We start from the raw sequence: 17,452 nt of genomic DNA on the forward strand, positions 1-17,452 counted from the left end.
TTAGGTGACTCCGCTTGATGGAAGGGCATTGATCTCAAGATGACCACAAGAAATCCCTTTCAGCCTCAGCCATTCAGTGATCCATTGATTCTGTGACAGTGGTACTGACAAACCTCCAGGACCTTTATACTGTGAAGTTCAAAGATCTGAGTCCCTGGAAAGACAGCTTCTTCTAAGTCCATCTTTATCAATGGAAAGGGTTATGCTTTGCATTTATAGCATTTATTCCTCAGACCCTTACTTTTTTAAATAATCAGTTTTATAAGAATTATAAGCATGCTGCATGTCTGAGCTTGACAGACCACTCCCAAGAGAAGACAAGATATAGTGGTCATCTAGCAATTTGTTAAAGTAATGCTAATTGCTAACTAAATACATTTAATTTACCTCACTTTTACAGCCTCTGTATTTCAGAGAAAATATTCAAGTAAAAGTAAGGGAAAATAAGAAAGTCTTCCAAAGAGTGTGGTCTATTATATTATATTCCTTTAGATACTCATGATATAGAGAACAAATACTTGGAGGTGGATCAGGGAGGCATAGAATTGCTACCTTTAATCAAGTGAGCCTAGGGTATGGCAGACACATCAGCAGGAATGTAAGCCTGAAAGTGCAGGCAAAGTATGACTCTAATTGCCAGACGAAGCTGAAGCCTGTGCTGACATTTTTCTTCCACTTTTGTCCTTTCCCAGAAATAAATTTGTAATCACAATATTATCATGCTTTTATTTTGCTGCATAAGAATGTCTTTAGGTCTTGATTTCACTCACAGTCCATTTGAGCTACAGCTTTTCAGCAATTCTTTTGAATCTGCTGCCATCTATCGAACACAAATCAACCTGTAATTTATGTTTTTTGTGGTCAGCAGTGTGTGTTTTGACCTTCTAAGTCATTCAGGGTTTTGTCCCACTCCCCTTCTACTTCAAGGTGCGGCTTACAGTGTGGTAAGTTTTGTATGCATTTTCCTAGAAAGCTGCCAGATGTAAAAGTTAAATGATGAAGGCCTTCTCTGTGTTATACCTTCTGTGTCCAAGTCTAAATCACTTTATTTTCAGCACCTGGGGATTTTCATTAGATTGCTCTCCACAGATAAATTCATGCTTAAATATCTCAATCAAAATAAAATAATTCTTAAAAGTTGTAGTATCTTGACTGGGCCAAGATGACTGTACAGAAGTACATCAGTCAGCTGCAACTTCTTCAGGAAAATCTCACTGTAAAGTATCTAGCTGACAGATTTGACTTATTTAGAAGTGGTGCAATCTTTCATTCACATGGACAAGCAGCAACATTTTCAATACTTCTTAGCAGCTTTCAAAGCTGGGAGTGATGCAACAGTGAAATGTAGAGGTGAGAGACTGCAGGTGAGGGGTGAGGCTGACAGTCAAAACATGTACTCTGCTTCCTGCCACTCCTGTTCCCAGGCAACTCTATCCCCTTTAGAACCAGTGTGGCAGGTTTCTGACACTGGCTTAGTTCAATTTAGTTTACAAAACCAGAGTAAACCTTGATTGTTTGTTGTTTTGCCAGTTTTTCGTGGTTGTTTTTTTGTTTTGTTTTGTTTTGTTTCTTGCTGGGGAAAACTTTCTTAATGGAAAATAGTATGCTTCACAGCACCAAAACGCTATTTTAAAAATGTACTAAATACTTGCTTGAGCACCCTTGTTTTGGCTGATAGTAGCTGGTATGTTCTGTGTTTCAGAGTTTTGATGAAAACAGTGGAGCTAATACACCACTGTTTATAGTTGTTGTTGTTAAATAGCACATACAAAAAGCCAAGGACTTTTCAGTTTCTCATGCTGTTATGCCAGTGAGGAGGGTGGAGGTGTGCAGGCAGCTGGGATGGGACACAGCCAGGACTGCTGAAACAAACTGGAAAAAGGGATTTTCCATACACATACCACATCAAGTTCAACTATAAAACTGGGGAAAACTGGCTGGGGTATCTGCTTGGATACTGGCTGGGCATCACCAGAGGTAAGGAACAGTATCCTGCATCAGTTTTTGGGGCTTTTTTTGTTGTTGCTACTGTAATGTCTTTGATTGGGTGGAAGTGGCTTTTGTTCTCCTTTTCTTCTTACCTACTCTGTCCCTACCTCAGCCTGTGAGTTCTCACACTTTTTCTTCAGTTCTTTTCCTGAAGAAAGAAGAAAGGGCATGTGAGGAAGGGTTGTGAATGAACGTTTGCATGGTGCTTAGCTGTCCACTGGGTCAGAGCACAATATGGATCTACGTATATGTAGTTATGGAGAAATTGGAAATGTAATGACCTGCTTAAGCTGGAGCATCAAGTCTGTGTAAGATTCAACATCAGTGCTGAAGAAATTCACAAACTAGGTGTGTTTAAAAATAAAATGTGGTTCTGTGATAGCCAGTAGTCTGACTTACATGTATCTGGCCCATCTTCATGAGATATGGTCTTTCAGGTTGTTTTTTTTGTTGTTGTTGTTGTTGTTTGTTTGTTTGTTTGTTTTTTGGGTTTTTTTTAAAATTCATTTATTTATTTTATTTTAGGTGAACTAAACAAGCTCTGCAAATTCTCATTCACCACCAATTACAACATAGCACCTTTTTACCATTACTACTCTTGTATTCATCTGACAGACATCTGTCTCCCCAGTCCTGCAGGAAGGACCTGGGGGTACTGGTGAATGATAATCTGGACATGAGCCAGAAATGTGCCCTTGCAGCCCAGAAAGCCAACCGCATCCTGGGCTGTATCAGAAGAAGTGTAGCCAGCAGGCTGAGAGTTCCAGCCCCTCTGTTCTGCACTGGTGAGGCCTCACCTGGAGTACTGCATCCAGATGTGTGGAGAAATGTCTCCACCTCGATGTGTGAACAGCATTGCAGTCATGTTATTCATACTGCACTGTTTTTGTGACTGTTCATAACAATGTATTTACTCTTTTCTTACAAGGATAATGGCTGAAGTACTGCAAAAACATACTTTCATGTTAGCTGCGCTGCTCTTGCCAAGGCTGGCTGTGACACTGCACAATTGTAACAAGGAGCTTGTTTGGTGACCTTGAGTACTATGTTCAGTTTTGGGCCCCTCACTACAAGAAAGACATCGAGGCCCTGGAACGTGTCCAGAAAAGAGCAATGAAACTGGTGAGGGGTCTGGAGCACAAGTTGTCATGAGGAGAGGCTGAGGGAGCTGGGATTGTTTAGCCTGGAGGAGGCTCAGGGGAGACCTCATTGCACTCTACAACTTCCTGAAGGGAGGTTGCGATAAGGAGAGGTTTGACCTCTTGTCCCAGGCAACAAACAGGACCCGAGGAAATTGCCACAAGTTGTGCCAGAGGAGATTTGGGTTAGACATAAGGCAAACATTTTCTCTCAGAGAGTGGTCAGGCCCAGGGAGGTGGTGGAGTCACCGTCCCTGGCAGTTCAAAAGGATTCTGGATAAGGAAGTACAAAATCTGGTTTAGTAGCCTGTAGTAGCAATGGTGATGGAACGACGGTTGGACTTGGATCTTCCAACCTTGTGATTCCGAAATTCTATGACCTACATTGGTAACCACTCAACAAGTCAACGGCGCCGGCTTACACCGCCAGCCGCAAGCAACGCCAGGCGAGCGGGAGGCGGGGTCGGGCTGCCGGAAGAGCAGCGCGGACGGCGGCGTTGAGGGACCAGCAGCGCTTCCGCCGCGACGTAATGGCGGGGTGGTAGGGGACGGAGTGTCGTCGGCCGGTGAGTGCCCTTCTCTCGGCAAATGGCGGCCGGGAGGGCCTCCCGCCGGGTCCCCAGACGCCCTCTCGCCGAACGTTTCCCCCCAACCGAGTTCCCGAGCCTCCGGCGGCCCGGGCCGCGGTCCTTACTCTTTCCTTCTCTCCCTCCTTTCCTTCCTCCCTCCCTCCTCTCAGCGCTGGGGTGGTTGCTGTGGTGGCCGAGTGGGGAGCTCTGAGGGGGGGCGGAGCAGTGTCTATGCTGCGAGGAGAGCTGGAGGAGCGGCTGCGGGGCGGAGGAGGGTCCCGTACCTCGCAGCGTGTGTCCTGCGTGGCAGCGACGACACCCTGCCCGGCGGCACCCTGCCGGTCTTGGCGGCACTGCCCGTTCCTCACGGCCCCGCGGGGGGTGCCTCTCCCCCCGGTGGCGTTGTTGCTGACCCCTGGCTACCCGGGGCCCACGCGAGTGCCGCGCCCTACCTGGTGTCAGCTACGGGGTGAGGCCGGGGCACGGCGAGTGTTCCGCCCGACCTGTGTCTGGGCGTGGGCTGGGTTCTCGAGATGACTGTAGAGAGACCTGTTTGTGGGCCTTTCCAAAATACAGAATTGATGGCAGCTTCTTTCCGAACATAAGAAGCAAGTCCAGTTTGTACTCATCGTTGTTATTAGCTCAGTGTTAGAGTAACTGCACCTCTGCAGTAATGTGCAACTAACTGAGTTTAGGTCTTGAGACAGGGACCCAAGAGTTGTCACTCTTGTAAGAGTGGAACAGTGCTTATGTGGGGGTTAAACGCTGTAAGCTTCAGGCTGATAGGAACTAGACACTGAGATCTGTAATGGTGCCTTCGGGGCCTGCAGAACTTTGTTATATGTATGTATATGCATGTGTGTAAATGTGTGTACATACACATGTGAGTGTGTGTGTGTATAGATATCTATAAAATCAAGCATTCTATTTCCATACTGAAGACATCAGAAGTGGATTGTCTACTGCTTATTAGTTCTGTAGCTTCCTCTGCAGCCTTTTGAAAGAGAAAAAAATTACAGTTTGGTTGCATATAGTTATATTTCAATCAACAATATACGGTGTCGTTGCAGGGACTACTTTTTGTTTATTTGGTTTACCATCTCTTCCAGATAACACTCCTTTCCCAGTCTCCCAGGTTTAAGCTAGCCTCTCAGTTACAGTACTCTGAAAGCCTTTTATGGTAAGAACACAGTGATGAAGTCTGGGGGGCGTATTGGCAGCCCACGTTTTTTAGGCAATACTGAAATAGTATGAAATATGCATGCTTACTATGCAGTAATATGAAACCTCCAAATGCTGGAAGAGGTAAAAAGTGCAAAGTGCATTGGGCAGCTCAGGTTTTTTTCCTAATCACCGGGTGATGTTTGCTTCAGACCAATTGTTGCTCAACATCTATAGCTCTGATCACAGTTTTAATTCTTAACAAAGTGAAGAGTGCCTGCAGTGGTGATGGTAGGGAGTAATATTTGGATGGTGATTTTATATGACTCTTCACAGAATCATGGAAGAGAACCCAACTTCAAGTTGCAGCCCTGTGCCACAGGTAGAGCCACAGACCTCCAGGTCTGGTAATAGACCAGGCTTTCCAAGGCCCTATCCGGCCTGGTCTTGAACACCCCTAGGGGCAGGGCACCCACAGTCTATCTGGGCAGCCTGTTCCAGCACTTCACCACTCTCCTTAAAGAGCTTCCTCCTGACATCCAGTCTAAATGTTCCCTCCTTGAGTTTAAAATCACTTCCTCTTGTTCCATCACTTTGGAGCATTCCCTTTATTGCTTTCTAAATATTCTGTGTGTACTAGAGTTTGTTCTGTGACTCCTTAGAAGTTCTTCTGCACTGAGCTGAGACTGATGAGGATTCTTAAAGACTTTATTTTTTCCAATGGCATCTAGAGCCATGAAGTATCAGCACATTTTGTGAACCGGCTTTAGGCATTTCAAGAGGAAAAGCTTATATTAGTTTTGAACTGCATTTTATTTGATTGGAATAAAATTTTGTTTTCCACCAAGATGTGCTGGCCTTTGCAGTATTACAGAGTCAGGGCTTTTAGTGTTGAGATTTTCATATCAAATAATAGCAAGAGCATCTATATTTATTGGTTGATTATTTTTAAAATACTGCTTTTAACTTTTTGTTTTCTAGGTGTGAACCACAAAATTGAATAGCAATAACTATGGGAGATACTGCAAAGCCTTACGTTACCAAACAAAGTAAAGGAATGGAGTTGTTCTTTGAAGAAGAATTCAAAGGAGGTCTCTTACGGAAAGACTACGAAGTAATGGATGAATATGGAAATGGCCATAGCAATAAAGTGGATATCAGCCTGCAGAAGAAGGGAACGCCAGGTCATTATGGAGGTAGTCCCAGACGAGGACCACGTAGTGTTTTCAGTAGCCCAAATTCTCTTAAAATTATAACTTATAGTCAAGGGTCAAAGTTTTCTGATACCCAAAAAGACCAAATAAAGAAGTGGATATCTGAAGATCACCGTGGTACTTCTGACAGATTTAGGGACTACAGATCTGGAATCTGGATTCCCATGCATAACAGAACAAGAAAGGACTCTTTTCATGAAGTTGAAGGTGCAGGAAACAGAAATGTAAGACGACAACTTCAGAAAGACTTAGCAGATGAAGACATGCCAGACATGCAGAGAGGAAGCTCTGGTAATCAAGGTGCTTGTTATTTTACATAGCTGCTTGGTACCTTTCTGTGTATGTTACTGAAAAGTAAAATTTCTGCAATCAACGTTAAATCAAAAAAAATGTTTTTGTTCTGTCATACAATGCAGATTTACTGTACTACATTGAGGCACTTTACACAAGTTTGTGCAGCATGTGGTACAGAAGTTGTTTTATAAATTGAGCTGACTTGGTAAATTAGCTTTTACGTGGTTGTACAAAAATTACAACAACTGTATGTTGTCTCTGTTTGCAGTTTTCCAGGAATGGTTTGATTGAATCTCTTAAGGCTGATAGAGGTATTTCAGTTAGGTTGGAACAGGATAAAATTTTAGATCTGCCAGTGAAGCCCACAAATGTGCGTCTTAATGAGGACTGAAAACGTGTCAGAGATGTTGCGAGAACTTAGAGCTAGCGAGAAGTAAGAACAAATAATACATTTCCCATGTACATTAAATGTTTCTAGGAGCAGCTGATACTAATATTGAAAGTAAAAACCTTAAATTTTGAAATGCAGAGGAGAATAGGCTGGGCAGAGCATAAAGTCATCCGTATAATCAGATCTTCAGTAAATGTGAGTACAAGAAGAAAGTGTAAGTAGACCAGAGCAGTGAGAAACATTGTTGAATTGTTCAGGTAGGAAAAGACCACTGAGACCATCTTGTCCAACCATCAACCCACGGCCAGCATGTGCACTAACCAGGTCCCTCTTTGGAACACAATTCTTGAATGCTTTCAGGGATGGTGACTCAACAGCCTCCCTGGGCAGCTTGTGCCAGTGTGTCACCACTCTGAGAAGATCAGGGATCAACTGCCTGTTAACAAGAAGTCTCTTGTTCTAGTTAAGACTATGTACTGATCTGCCCTTCTCCGGAGAAGGGAGGGTATTGTTGTAGTATAAAAGTCTGAGGATTTATTGTCCTTTTTCTTGACATCAGCTAAGAGAGGGTGAACTGTGAGCTGGTGTGCAGTGTTTCTCATTGTTAGAAATCAGTTGCAAAGTTAAGCTCAGTCTTAGGAGGAAAGAACAGAGCAGAGTTTACACAGGTGAACTGAGTTAGTGATGTGTAGGAAAAGGCTCTCTTAAAAACTGTATCTAAAAAGGTATAAAACATTAATTTTGGGAATCTGCTGTGGAACAAATGATGTAACCTAGTGTAGATATCTGCAGGATAGCAAAGAGATAAGTAGGAGTAAGTGTGGATTTGCCTAGAAAAAAGTGTGAAGTCTTTGTAGTTTATTTCTTAAAAATGATGACATGGTAGAATGGTTAAATACTATTAGTAGCATTCTCAACACTTGGGTGACAGTCCCAGGATAAGTAAACCATAGGAAAATTCTTTGGATGAAATTAACACAGTAAAATTGCAGAGCTATAAAAAGTGCCAATGGTTTTGTTAAAATCATATTAAGCACTGACCAAACTTCTGCAAGAGCTCTGCTCTATTGAAGGTTTATTACACTAATCTGTTTATGCATGTAGACAATGTTCTTAGTAATATAACTAAGCTGCAGAGGTGGTAGAAACTAAGTGCAGAAATGCAGGAAGGGCTGAAATTATTTAGCAAAATTGAAGAATTGACCTACATACAGGTTGAGATACCAAATGAATATTTGCAAATACTGTTATTTAAGTTGGAATGTATAAATGAAGAAGATAGAGCTAATAAGTACCATTTCTTCAGAGAAGTATCTGGGATCATAAGGAATAGGTAGATGAAAATGAGTAGTCAGTATCAGGGTGCTGTGAGGTGTAGGAACTCAAAATTGTATCCTGATGAACGCTTTTTCTTGTCCCTTTTTTGGGAAACTTAGTTGCAGTGTTGTGTCTAGCTTCAACAGCCTTCTTGAATAAATAGCAGGAACAGTCCAAAACAACAAGATTGCCAGGGCACCTTACAAAACATCAAGGAACGCAGAGTAAACCTTTCTTCTGTAGGCTAGTGGGGAATCAGCATGCTAATAACTTTCAGCTATATAGAAAGTTATTAAAAATATTATGGTAATCTTGTTTGAATCTTTCCAATAAATAAAACAAAAATTAGCAGGCCTGAAATTCAACAGTAAGGATTCAGATGAAGAATAGAGGGAAAGTTTCTCTGTAACACTAGTGAAGTATTGAGGATGTTGTCTTAGCAACTTATGCAGTCTGTGTGAAGGCCTTGGAGAATAGGTTGGCTGAGCATCACCCAGCACTGACAAAGCTCATCCTTCTGTGAAGCACAGGTGCAGCGTAGCTCACCTCTTGAGGTTCCTGCATAAACTCTATGTCAGACAGCAAACAGTTATTAATAATGCTTTTTTTGATACTTCCTTTTGACATCATCTGTGCAGTTGTCTCTTCTCTTTAGCTTCATGCCTTTTTACTGTACCTCACACAGAGAGTTTACCAAATCTGATGCACTGATTTTTCTGCATAATCTTTAACTTGAACACACCTTTAGTACTTTGTCTATTTGTTGGCCTATAGTTAGATTGTCAGTACTGCAACAAGTAATACTAGAAGTATTAAATTAAAGAAGAAATGAAATCCAGAATTTTGTGTGCTATTTGGAATTTATTTGATGTGTTTGCACTCATAATTATTTTTAAGAAATGAAGAAGCTCAGGAAAACAAGGAGACCAAGAAGAAGTAGAAAAGATGAGTATGATCAAGATGATGAAGTGGATGGCCCAGTCATAGATGAATCTGTGCTTTCAGCAAAGGAGCTTCTAGGTTTACAGCAAGCTGAAGAACGATTGAAGCGAGACTTCATTTACAGACTGAAGAAGGTGCCACTATTCTTTAATTATGTACTCCTCCCCTCTTTTTTAATCTTTGGATAAAATGTAGAGGATGCATATTGAGCAATTTCTCTGGCTATAGCTAGAAAGTCATTATTGATGTAACTGACAGAGTAGATGAATTGCCAAGAGAAGGCAAGTTATCCTTTTTTATTGTATTAAGTCTCAATGCGGCAGACAGATAATTGCAAAAAAGACTGCCCCACTAGAGGTTGGGGCAGCAAATCAGAAAAATTTAGTTGTATGTTCAGTTAATATATTCTACCATGGTTTTGGAGGTACTGGACTTAATTGTCCAGCAGCCCTATTCTTCTGGCATTATATTTGATGTTTGAACTTTTTTGATTGTAAAGATAGATTCGGGAGAGGTACAGTTGAGCATTCCTGGTTCTCAGAGTTAAGAGTCTTCCTGTTAGGAAAGGTATTGAACAAAATTAAGTTAGTATTATTCTTTATTTTATGGTGTTTTTTTTTCCCTGTCTTTATTTTAGCAACCTCGAAGCTACCCATCAGCAAAATATGCCTGCAAATTATGTGATGTTTTGATTGAATCTGTGACTTTTGCTCATAAGCATATTAAGGAGAAAAGACACAAGAAAAGCATAAAGGTGAGTTAAGACCAGTATATGAAGTGTAAAATGCAGGCTTTTGAAATTGTCCTCACTCACTAATAACTGTGAAACTGCACTTGTTTGAAGTCACTCTTCATATATTTTTTTACTGTATTTGAAGCTCCTTGAAAATGATTACGTATTGAGGCTCATAAAAGGAGTAAACTTAATGCCTGGACTTGACTTCTACTCTCACCTTTGGAATTTAATTTATACTTTTTAATGTACATCATTAAAGGAAGTCCTCATTTAATTTGTCACTCAGTAGTATTTGGTACTGGTGGTTCAAGTATAAGGGAAAAAAAACCACCTTGTTTCAACTGACACTTCTGCTGTTCTATAACTCTTCTTATAAATTACTTACGTGTATATTTGGTGTATATTTGGTATGTCTCATCAGTTAAGTGTTTTGATAAAGATCAGAACAGTGAGGTGTAATAACAAGCAAAAATCATAAACTCTGTGTCTGGATGAAGATTGCCATTCAGAATACTGTAAATGAAATTAAGTGCCTGTGGAGTATTGCAGACCTATTTAGATACAAAGGAAATATGTTTGATTGTGTTCAGAACAAACCTCAAAGTAATTTGCAGTATAACCTCAGTGTTACTACTCTTTAACTAATTTTTTTCTGTTCATTCTGCTTTCCCAGTAGAAGTGGACAGTAATTGTCTTGACAGTGTTTTCTGTTTCTTCCTGATTAACTTCTAGTCTTCACAGATCTTGGAAGAGTTGGTGTGGTTTTATATATTCCAAATACATGTGTACTTGTACACACACACGCACGCACGCACAATGCTGATGAGAGAGTTGGTGACTTTTTACATTCCAGATACATATATACATACACATGTATGTATCCCTGCAGGTTATTGAAGCCTCTCGGAATATGTAAATGTTTTACACCTGTTGCAGTTTTTTTCTTTCACAGTTACCTTCGCTGTCTTGAAAAGCTGTGGTTATGTTAATTGAAATAATTTGCATGCATTCAGTCTAGCATATTAAGCAACTGAACAGAATCATTAGTCTTATTATTTTAAAGGAAAAGCAAGAGGAACAGCTGTTGAGTGCCCTGCCTCCTCCAATACCTTCACAGATAAAAGCTATTGATGTTGCCGTTGAAAATGTAGTAAAGGAGTTTGGCTTAAGTAGTGCAGATTTACAAGAAAGGCTCAAGATTAGAACAGTAATGGAAGATTTACTGCATCAGAAATTGCCAGGTACTTGCATTTTTTTCTAATTGTTCTAGATATATTGATTTTTTTTAAGTTCGCAGAAGTGGAAACTTATTTAAAAACTTGGCCAGTTGGATACTAAAATACTGTATTTAGTTGCTAGTCTCTTTAAACAATATGATGTGGCAGTGTCAGGATGAAATTACAGTGATGCTCATGACCTAAATAGACCTGGAATAAAAGTAGGTATAAACAGGATATGGTGAGTATATTAACTTCATCATAAGCTTTTACTATTTAAGCAGTGGAAGACAGAATTTACTAAGTGAGGAGTATGCTGTTGGTAGATCTTTCTTGAGATTTTGTTATTATGAAATCTAGCAGCAGCAGGTGTAAGATGCATTGCCAGTGTTGTAAAGTAGCTACGGAATTAGGTATAAAATAAATGGAGTGTTCTTTTCATTGTAGAATGCTCCTTAAGGTTGTATGGATCCTCTGTTAGTGGATTTGGTTTCAAAACTTCAGACATAAACATAGACATCCAGTTTCCTGCCAGTGTAAGTAAGACCATTTTGTTAAATATGTCATAGTGGTTTGCATATTTATGTTTAATTTAAATATAACTTAAAAAGTAGTAATAGCATTACTTAAAATGAAAGTGCATTGGGTAGAGTGGCTATCATGCTAACACTGTTGTAATATAGCATGACTTAATATTTCATTAAATCTTTTTCTAAAAAACAGTAAGTACCTAAAGCATTTGGACTCCTAGCACATGGGGCAGTTCAGCTTACTTGTCTTGCGTTACAGCTGCATCGAATGTTACTTCCATGATCTTGCTTCTGTACTCATCTGTGCTTCAGAGTTTCTGATTGCTGTGGCATTTTTGAGCCATTAAACAATCTTATATGTGAATTAATCTAAAGTCTAAATTTTTCATGCTAGTAGTTTGGGGTTTTTTTTTGTGTTGTTGTGCATGAGACATTGAAAAGAAATTCAGGACTGTAAAAAGTTTGTTTCCACACTAAAAGTTATTCCTGGTTTTGACACTCTCATAGCTAATACCTGATGTTTCCTCAGATGAATACTGTAGTGGGGAGAAGAGTCATCTGTATTCATAAGATATTTATAGTAAAAGCTGTATTCCAGTCTTTGACATGTGACAGGTCAACTGCTTTCAGAAAGCAATCTGATTAAACTCACTGAAAATGTATTTTTTCAGTGTTTCAATTTGATGGAGATAAAAAATAAAGTTACTTACAATTGCTCCAGGATATTTTTCTATGTTCCTCCTGATACATCCTTGCTCTCTGTTTGCCTCTTGCTGTCTCTGGAAGAAAAACAGAATTGAGCTAGAGGTATTGTTTAAAAACAAACAAAGTGGTGTGGGAAATCACCTTTTTCACTGCAGCAAAAATAACTTTATTGTTTTTATTCACAGATGAGTCAGCCAGATGTTCTCTTACTTGTTCAAGAAAGTCTACAGAACAGTGGTAAGAAACTGTTGCTTCCTATTCAATTAAACAATTACTGCTATTCAATTCCATCTCTCATTATGCGGGTTTTTTAATTAATTTGAACCTGAAAATTATTGCAGAAAATAATACACCGGTAGAGGCAGAAATTGCTCTTTTTTTATGGTTAGTTTTATGAATTCCGGAGTTGTTTCTGTCGATGTGAGGAATTCCTAATGGGATATTTTCTTCTACATCATAACTGAAGAAGGCAGAATGTGGTGCATTTTTTTCACTAACTGCAGTATGAACCATGTATAGTACCTGAAGTAGATTGAACTTTTCTAACTTGATCAGGCTGCTTTGACTGTGGTCTGTTTTCTTGCAACTGTATGCACTTGTCTGTTAATACAGTGAGCTAGTATACTGTTGACTGCATACAGACACTTTTCAAGCAATTTATACAACTGTGCATACTGATACATAGTCATGCAATACCACTTTCCTAAATGACATTTTACATCTTAAATGTACACAGGCCAGATAGAGCATGATCCGGACAATAAATAAATAGACGAATGGGAAATAAACTCTGTTCTTTTAAGTGCAAATTTTGAAAAGAACTTTTTTTTACATTTCACTTTGCATTTTGTTCACAAATGGGAATTCAGTCTGTGTAGTTCCAGGCAAATGCAATAATCTTGTATGTATTTTCTGGTCTAGACTTTCTCATCCCATCCTTCTTCCTTTCCTCTCTCTCCCTCTCTTCCCTCCCATTATATATGTATATAATTTTCTTTAACATCTTGTGGAAAGTCTTTTTCTCTGAGTCTGGAGATAAAAGGACGAAATATTAGGCATTTGAGGTAATACAGTAGCAGCAAAGAGGTTACTTGTCCCAGTGGCTAGAGCATAGCAGAACTTCAGTCTTATAGTCTTTGAGTTGAATATTCTCTCTTCACCTATCTAATGAAACATTGAGGCATCAAGTTTGCATCAATATACACTCCAGTTGTAGGGGCTGGTATTTATACTTCTTGGTGTTAATGAAAAACAAACAAACAAAAAAAAGAATCTGAATTAAGTTTGAAGAGTTATATAAAGAATAATATAGGGCAAAAATAAAGTCTAGGAGGAAGATATTACCTCTTGTGAGCAAGCCTGTTCTAATACTTGCACAGAGCATTTCTAGATTACAAGGGAAGTTTAATTACTTTATTTCCACCTGGTACTGAGATAAAGTTGTGTCTAATCTTTCACTATATCATTGTTTTATGGATGCTGTTGGTCTGTCTGTATGCCTGCAGTATTGAAGTTGTTCTGAAGTTTCATCTGCCTACAGTAAAGTTAGTACAACCAAAATATCCCCACTTAAGCATGTCCACTGTATTTATAAATTTTGTAAAATTCTTTTTTTCTTATTTTCTTAAATAACAACTCATCATAGAGTATAGGCCACGCTTTTCTTATCACATGTGAAAAACTTGCATTAAGAGAGTGGTGGGGTTGATTTATCAGATCTGATGTACAGCATCCTTGGATGACCGAATAAAATAAATAATTTTGAAATAATCAAGAAATTGTCAGAATATAGCTGAACTCCTCTAAATGCATCCAGTTCAAAATATTTTATGTCAATACCATACTTAATATGCCTTTTTTCTCTTTTCTCCCCCCTAGAATCTTTTATTGGAGTTGATGCAGATTTCCATACTAGAATACCAGTGGTGGTATGCAGAGAAAAGCAAAGGTCTCAGTTGTCACTTTGTGTGTTCTAATAGTATATAGAAATGTAAACTATATGTACCAACATCTGAAAAATGATGTTTCTTTACTAAATTGTTACAGTTCCATGGATCTTGAAACACAAACTAACACTCATGGGCAAGTCATTCCTAGCCTAGAATAAGAGGGTAAGGGTTGTTCTGTCCTCAGCTGCGTATTTCCCAGTCCTTTCAACCATTTTGGCTTCCAGCATGTGCCTTTACCCTTCCATTTGGGTTAACTGCTTAAGAAGAAACTCCCCTTGCTTCCTTATAGATAACATAGATGCCATATTAAATTAAAGATTTCTCTAAGGGCAAGATCAGCTTGCGTAGCCTCACTACTATTTCTTGCACGAGTTAAAGATATTTTGTTTTGCCCATTTAATGGAGATCACTTAAGATTCATGAAACATTCTATAAATACTTTCTGGTACAGTAATATTACTGTTTTTTTTCTGCTGCCTTGTTTTTTCACTGTTTGAAAATGTTTCTTGTTTGGTGGAAACAGCATAGAAACTGTTTTGCGATGGGTGTAGCATGGGAAAATATTTGTGATACTTGAAGGAAATCAGAATTGAGTTTTTAGAGTTCAGTGATTTAATATCATTAGAATTGAACACAACAGAAACAATTAACTTAAATTTGGAATGTATTTGAACATGCTTCTACAGAATTATGAGGTGTGCTTCCAAAAGTAATGTCTCCTATTTATTATTTTGGTCCACAAAGTTGGGCAGATGTTTATGGTATGGCAGTAGAGGCTGAACTTTCCCAGCAATTTTTTGTTGAGTTTTGTTGCTGTGCAACAGTTGGCAGTAAAGGAGCAGTCTGACCAAATGGCATGGAAGTGGCATATGAAGTAAAGGTGCAGAACTGAATTCTCTCATGTGGAAAAAACGGCACCCCTTGACACTTTTTAGTGCCTGCTGAACTTTTATGGAGACCAGACAAAGGATGTGAGCCCACTGAGGCTATGGATAGTGCCTTTCAGAGGTGGTGACAGCAGTGTAGTAGACAAACCATGTTCTGGAAGGTTATGCACAGATGTCATCTCTGCTGGTGCAGACTTTTGCAGGCTCAGTATGCCAGCTCTTACTGTTGAAAACGTATAGCTGATGATGGTGAATATGTTAAGAAGTAGTATTTTTTAGGTGAGAATTTGTTTTAACATATAGTGTTACTGTGGTTTTGTATTGGCTATAGTTTCCGTGGAAATAATCAGAAGACATTACTTTCAGAGCAGCGTATGTATAGTGCATTCATTTTCAATCTTATCATAAATCGGTTTTCATGCTGTCTTGGAAAGGCTGTTCAATCTTCCCTTACAGCTTCCTTCTACACTGTTTTGTGAGATGTTATCTGACCTCTGCCTCTTCTTACAAGGCCTCTAAGATCTTTTACTTTGTTTCTCTTTGGTTTTTAGTGGCCTTATTTGTAAAGTGAGTGCAGGGAATGAAAATGCTTATCTGACAACAAACCATTTGGCTACCATTGGAAAACTAGAGCCTACTGTTGCATCTTTAGTGATTGCCTTCAGGTACTGGGCAAAGGTAAGAGTTATTTTTATTCCCCCATCTGTAAAAATATGTATGCATATTGGTACTACACCAGTGAGACTGTATGTATGATTTAGAAAACCATTGTTGAGGCTGTTCTAGAGAGAATACTGGAAAAAGGATGTAATTTTTATTTTAGCTATAAACTGTTTAAATTAGATATGGAGGTGGGTGGCCCTGCCTGTGGCAGGTGGATTGGAGCTTGATGATCTTCGAGGTCCTTTCCATCCCAAGCCATTCTTTGATTCTGTGACATGCAAAGTTCTAAATGTTCTGTTCGTTTATATTACCAAACAAATCAGAAACATTTCAGTGTAATGCAGTTAGCATAAACTTAATACATCATGAAGAAAGCTGGAAAGAAAGTTTTTTTCAATATGTAGATAAAACTTTATTTTGAATTAAAAAGAAACAAAAACTACAAACTTGTTCAAAAACGGTGTGCATGCAATTAGAATACAGTCTTATGAAAAACATTTTAACTTTGGTTACATCTATGTCAAATGCATCATCATTTTGCATATTTGCAATATGCTGTCTGTTTTGCCAGTCTGTGTACTCCGTGGCATATTTGCAGCAGGACTCTTAGCAGACCTTGATAACAGAATCAGTCTTACAAGAGGAGCTTAAAGATACATGAATTTTTCTTTTATATAGAGTGACAGATTTATTTATTTTTTTAACAGGAAGTAAAGGAATGTTTTTTAATTTCTCTTGAAACTACAGTTACTGCACAATTTATTTTACAGCTGTGCTGTGTTGATCATCCTGAAGAAGGAGGTTTGTCACCCTATGTGTTTGCATTAATGGTTATCTTCTTTCTGCAACAGAGGAAAGAGCCTTTTCTACCTGTTTATTTAGGACCATGGGTATGTATAATATTAGTAAAAGGGGTACTGTGAGTGAGTGAATGTAGGATCCACCTGACAGCTTTTCACTATGCTGCAACAGCTGTAAGCCACTCGCTTCTAAAGGAATTCAGAGAAAACATGAATTTAGCTAAGGTACACTTAATGTTTCTATAAGTACTTGCCTGTTAGGATGAAATTTGCAATCCTAGTCATTGAATTAACTGCTACTGCTGCCCCTATAAGGAGTAACATAATTGAATAATGCTGTGCTTAACAATCTACTTCCATATTTCTTTAGTCTTTCTTCCATACTCTTGATAGTTCTGAATTAATACAGCTATATCCCATAACAACGTCTTGGAACTTTGACAACTGGTTTTCTAATGATGAAAATGTGAACTACAGTTCAAGAGCACATTTGGGCATTGGGATCAGACTATTATGGATGGAAACTAATTCCCTAGGACACTATGCAGGTGTTACAACTGTGGCATTTATTTTTGTTCAGTCACTTGTTAACATTTAATGTGGATGTTCCAGTTTCCATAAGTAATTACACAGGCCTTGCAGTTAAGTTTTCTTTGCTATGTGGCTGACGCTTTCCCAAAGTCCCTTCACTCTCTGCACTGTATGTGAGGAAAAAGTCCTATACAATACGACATTAAAAGACAATAAAATATATTTATTCTTGTGCAGGATGCTAAACAAGGTTCATTGAAATATGGAGACCCTTTTAAATGCACTGCTCCTCAAGAGCTTTTAGTAGAGAAGTGTAGGGATCAGAGAGAAGCCAGAGGCTTATCTTCTAGGGCCTGAAAAAGCTGATTTTAAACTTTGTTCTAATTTGGCTTACTACCTTGGGAAGAATGCTTTAAAC

The 17,452-nt window shown here is 38.9% G+C and overlaps 1 protein-coding gene across 16 annotated transcripts in view; it reads left to right on the plus strand.

Moving 5' to 3' along the window:
- Positions 1 to 1,448: 1,448 nt before the first annotated feature.
- TUT7 (terminal uridylyl transferase 7) overlaps positions 1,449 to 17,452 on the plus strand; it is a 33,343-nt gene continuing 17,339 nt past the window's right edge. For 7 of the 16 annotated variants that reach the window (XR_014939463.1, XR_014939464.1, XM_015849294.3 and 4 more), the window contains exons 1-10: positions 3,642 to 3,694; positions 5,840 to 6,372; positions 8,972 to 9,150; positions 9,654 to 9,770; positions 10,816 to 10,993; positions 11,417 to 11,505; positions 12,390 to 12,441; positions 14,083 to 14,152; positions 15,592 to 15,718; positions 16,474 to 16,593. Coding sequence is in view for 13 of the 16 variants with exons in the window: in XM_015849294.3 (XP_015704780.2) it covers positions 5,871 to 6,372; positions 8,972 to 9,150; positions 9,654 to 9,770; positions 10,816 to 10,993; positions 11,417 to 11,505; positions 12,390 to 12,441; positions 14,083 to 14,152; positions 15,592 to 15,718; positions 16,474 to 16,593 (1,434 nt within the window). In the remaining 3 variants the exon portion in view is untranslated. Of the gene's footprint in view, positions 1,978 to 3,641; positions 3,695 to 4,806; positions 4,878 to 5,839; positions 6,373 to 8,971; positions 9,151 to 9,653; positions 9,771 to 10,815; positions 10,994 to 11,416; positions 11,506 to 12,389; positions 12,442 to 14,082; positions 14,153 to 15,591; positions 15,719 to 16,473; positions 16,594 to 17,452 lie in introns of those variants that run through there. The other 9 variants (XR_014939465.1, XM_015849295.3, XM_085529115.1 and 6 more) reach the window with 8 other exon arrangements.

This window comes from Coturnix japonica, chromosome Z, assembly GCF_054131305.1.
Source record: "Coturnix japonica strain WE chromosome Z, WE-NBRP24, whole genome shotgun sequence".
Taxonomy (NCBI): domain Eukaryota; kingdom Metazoa; phylum Chordata; class Aves; order Galliformes; family Phasianidae; genus Coturnix; species Coturnix japonica.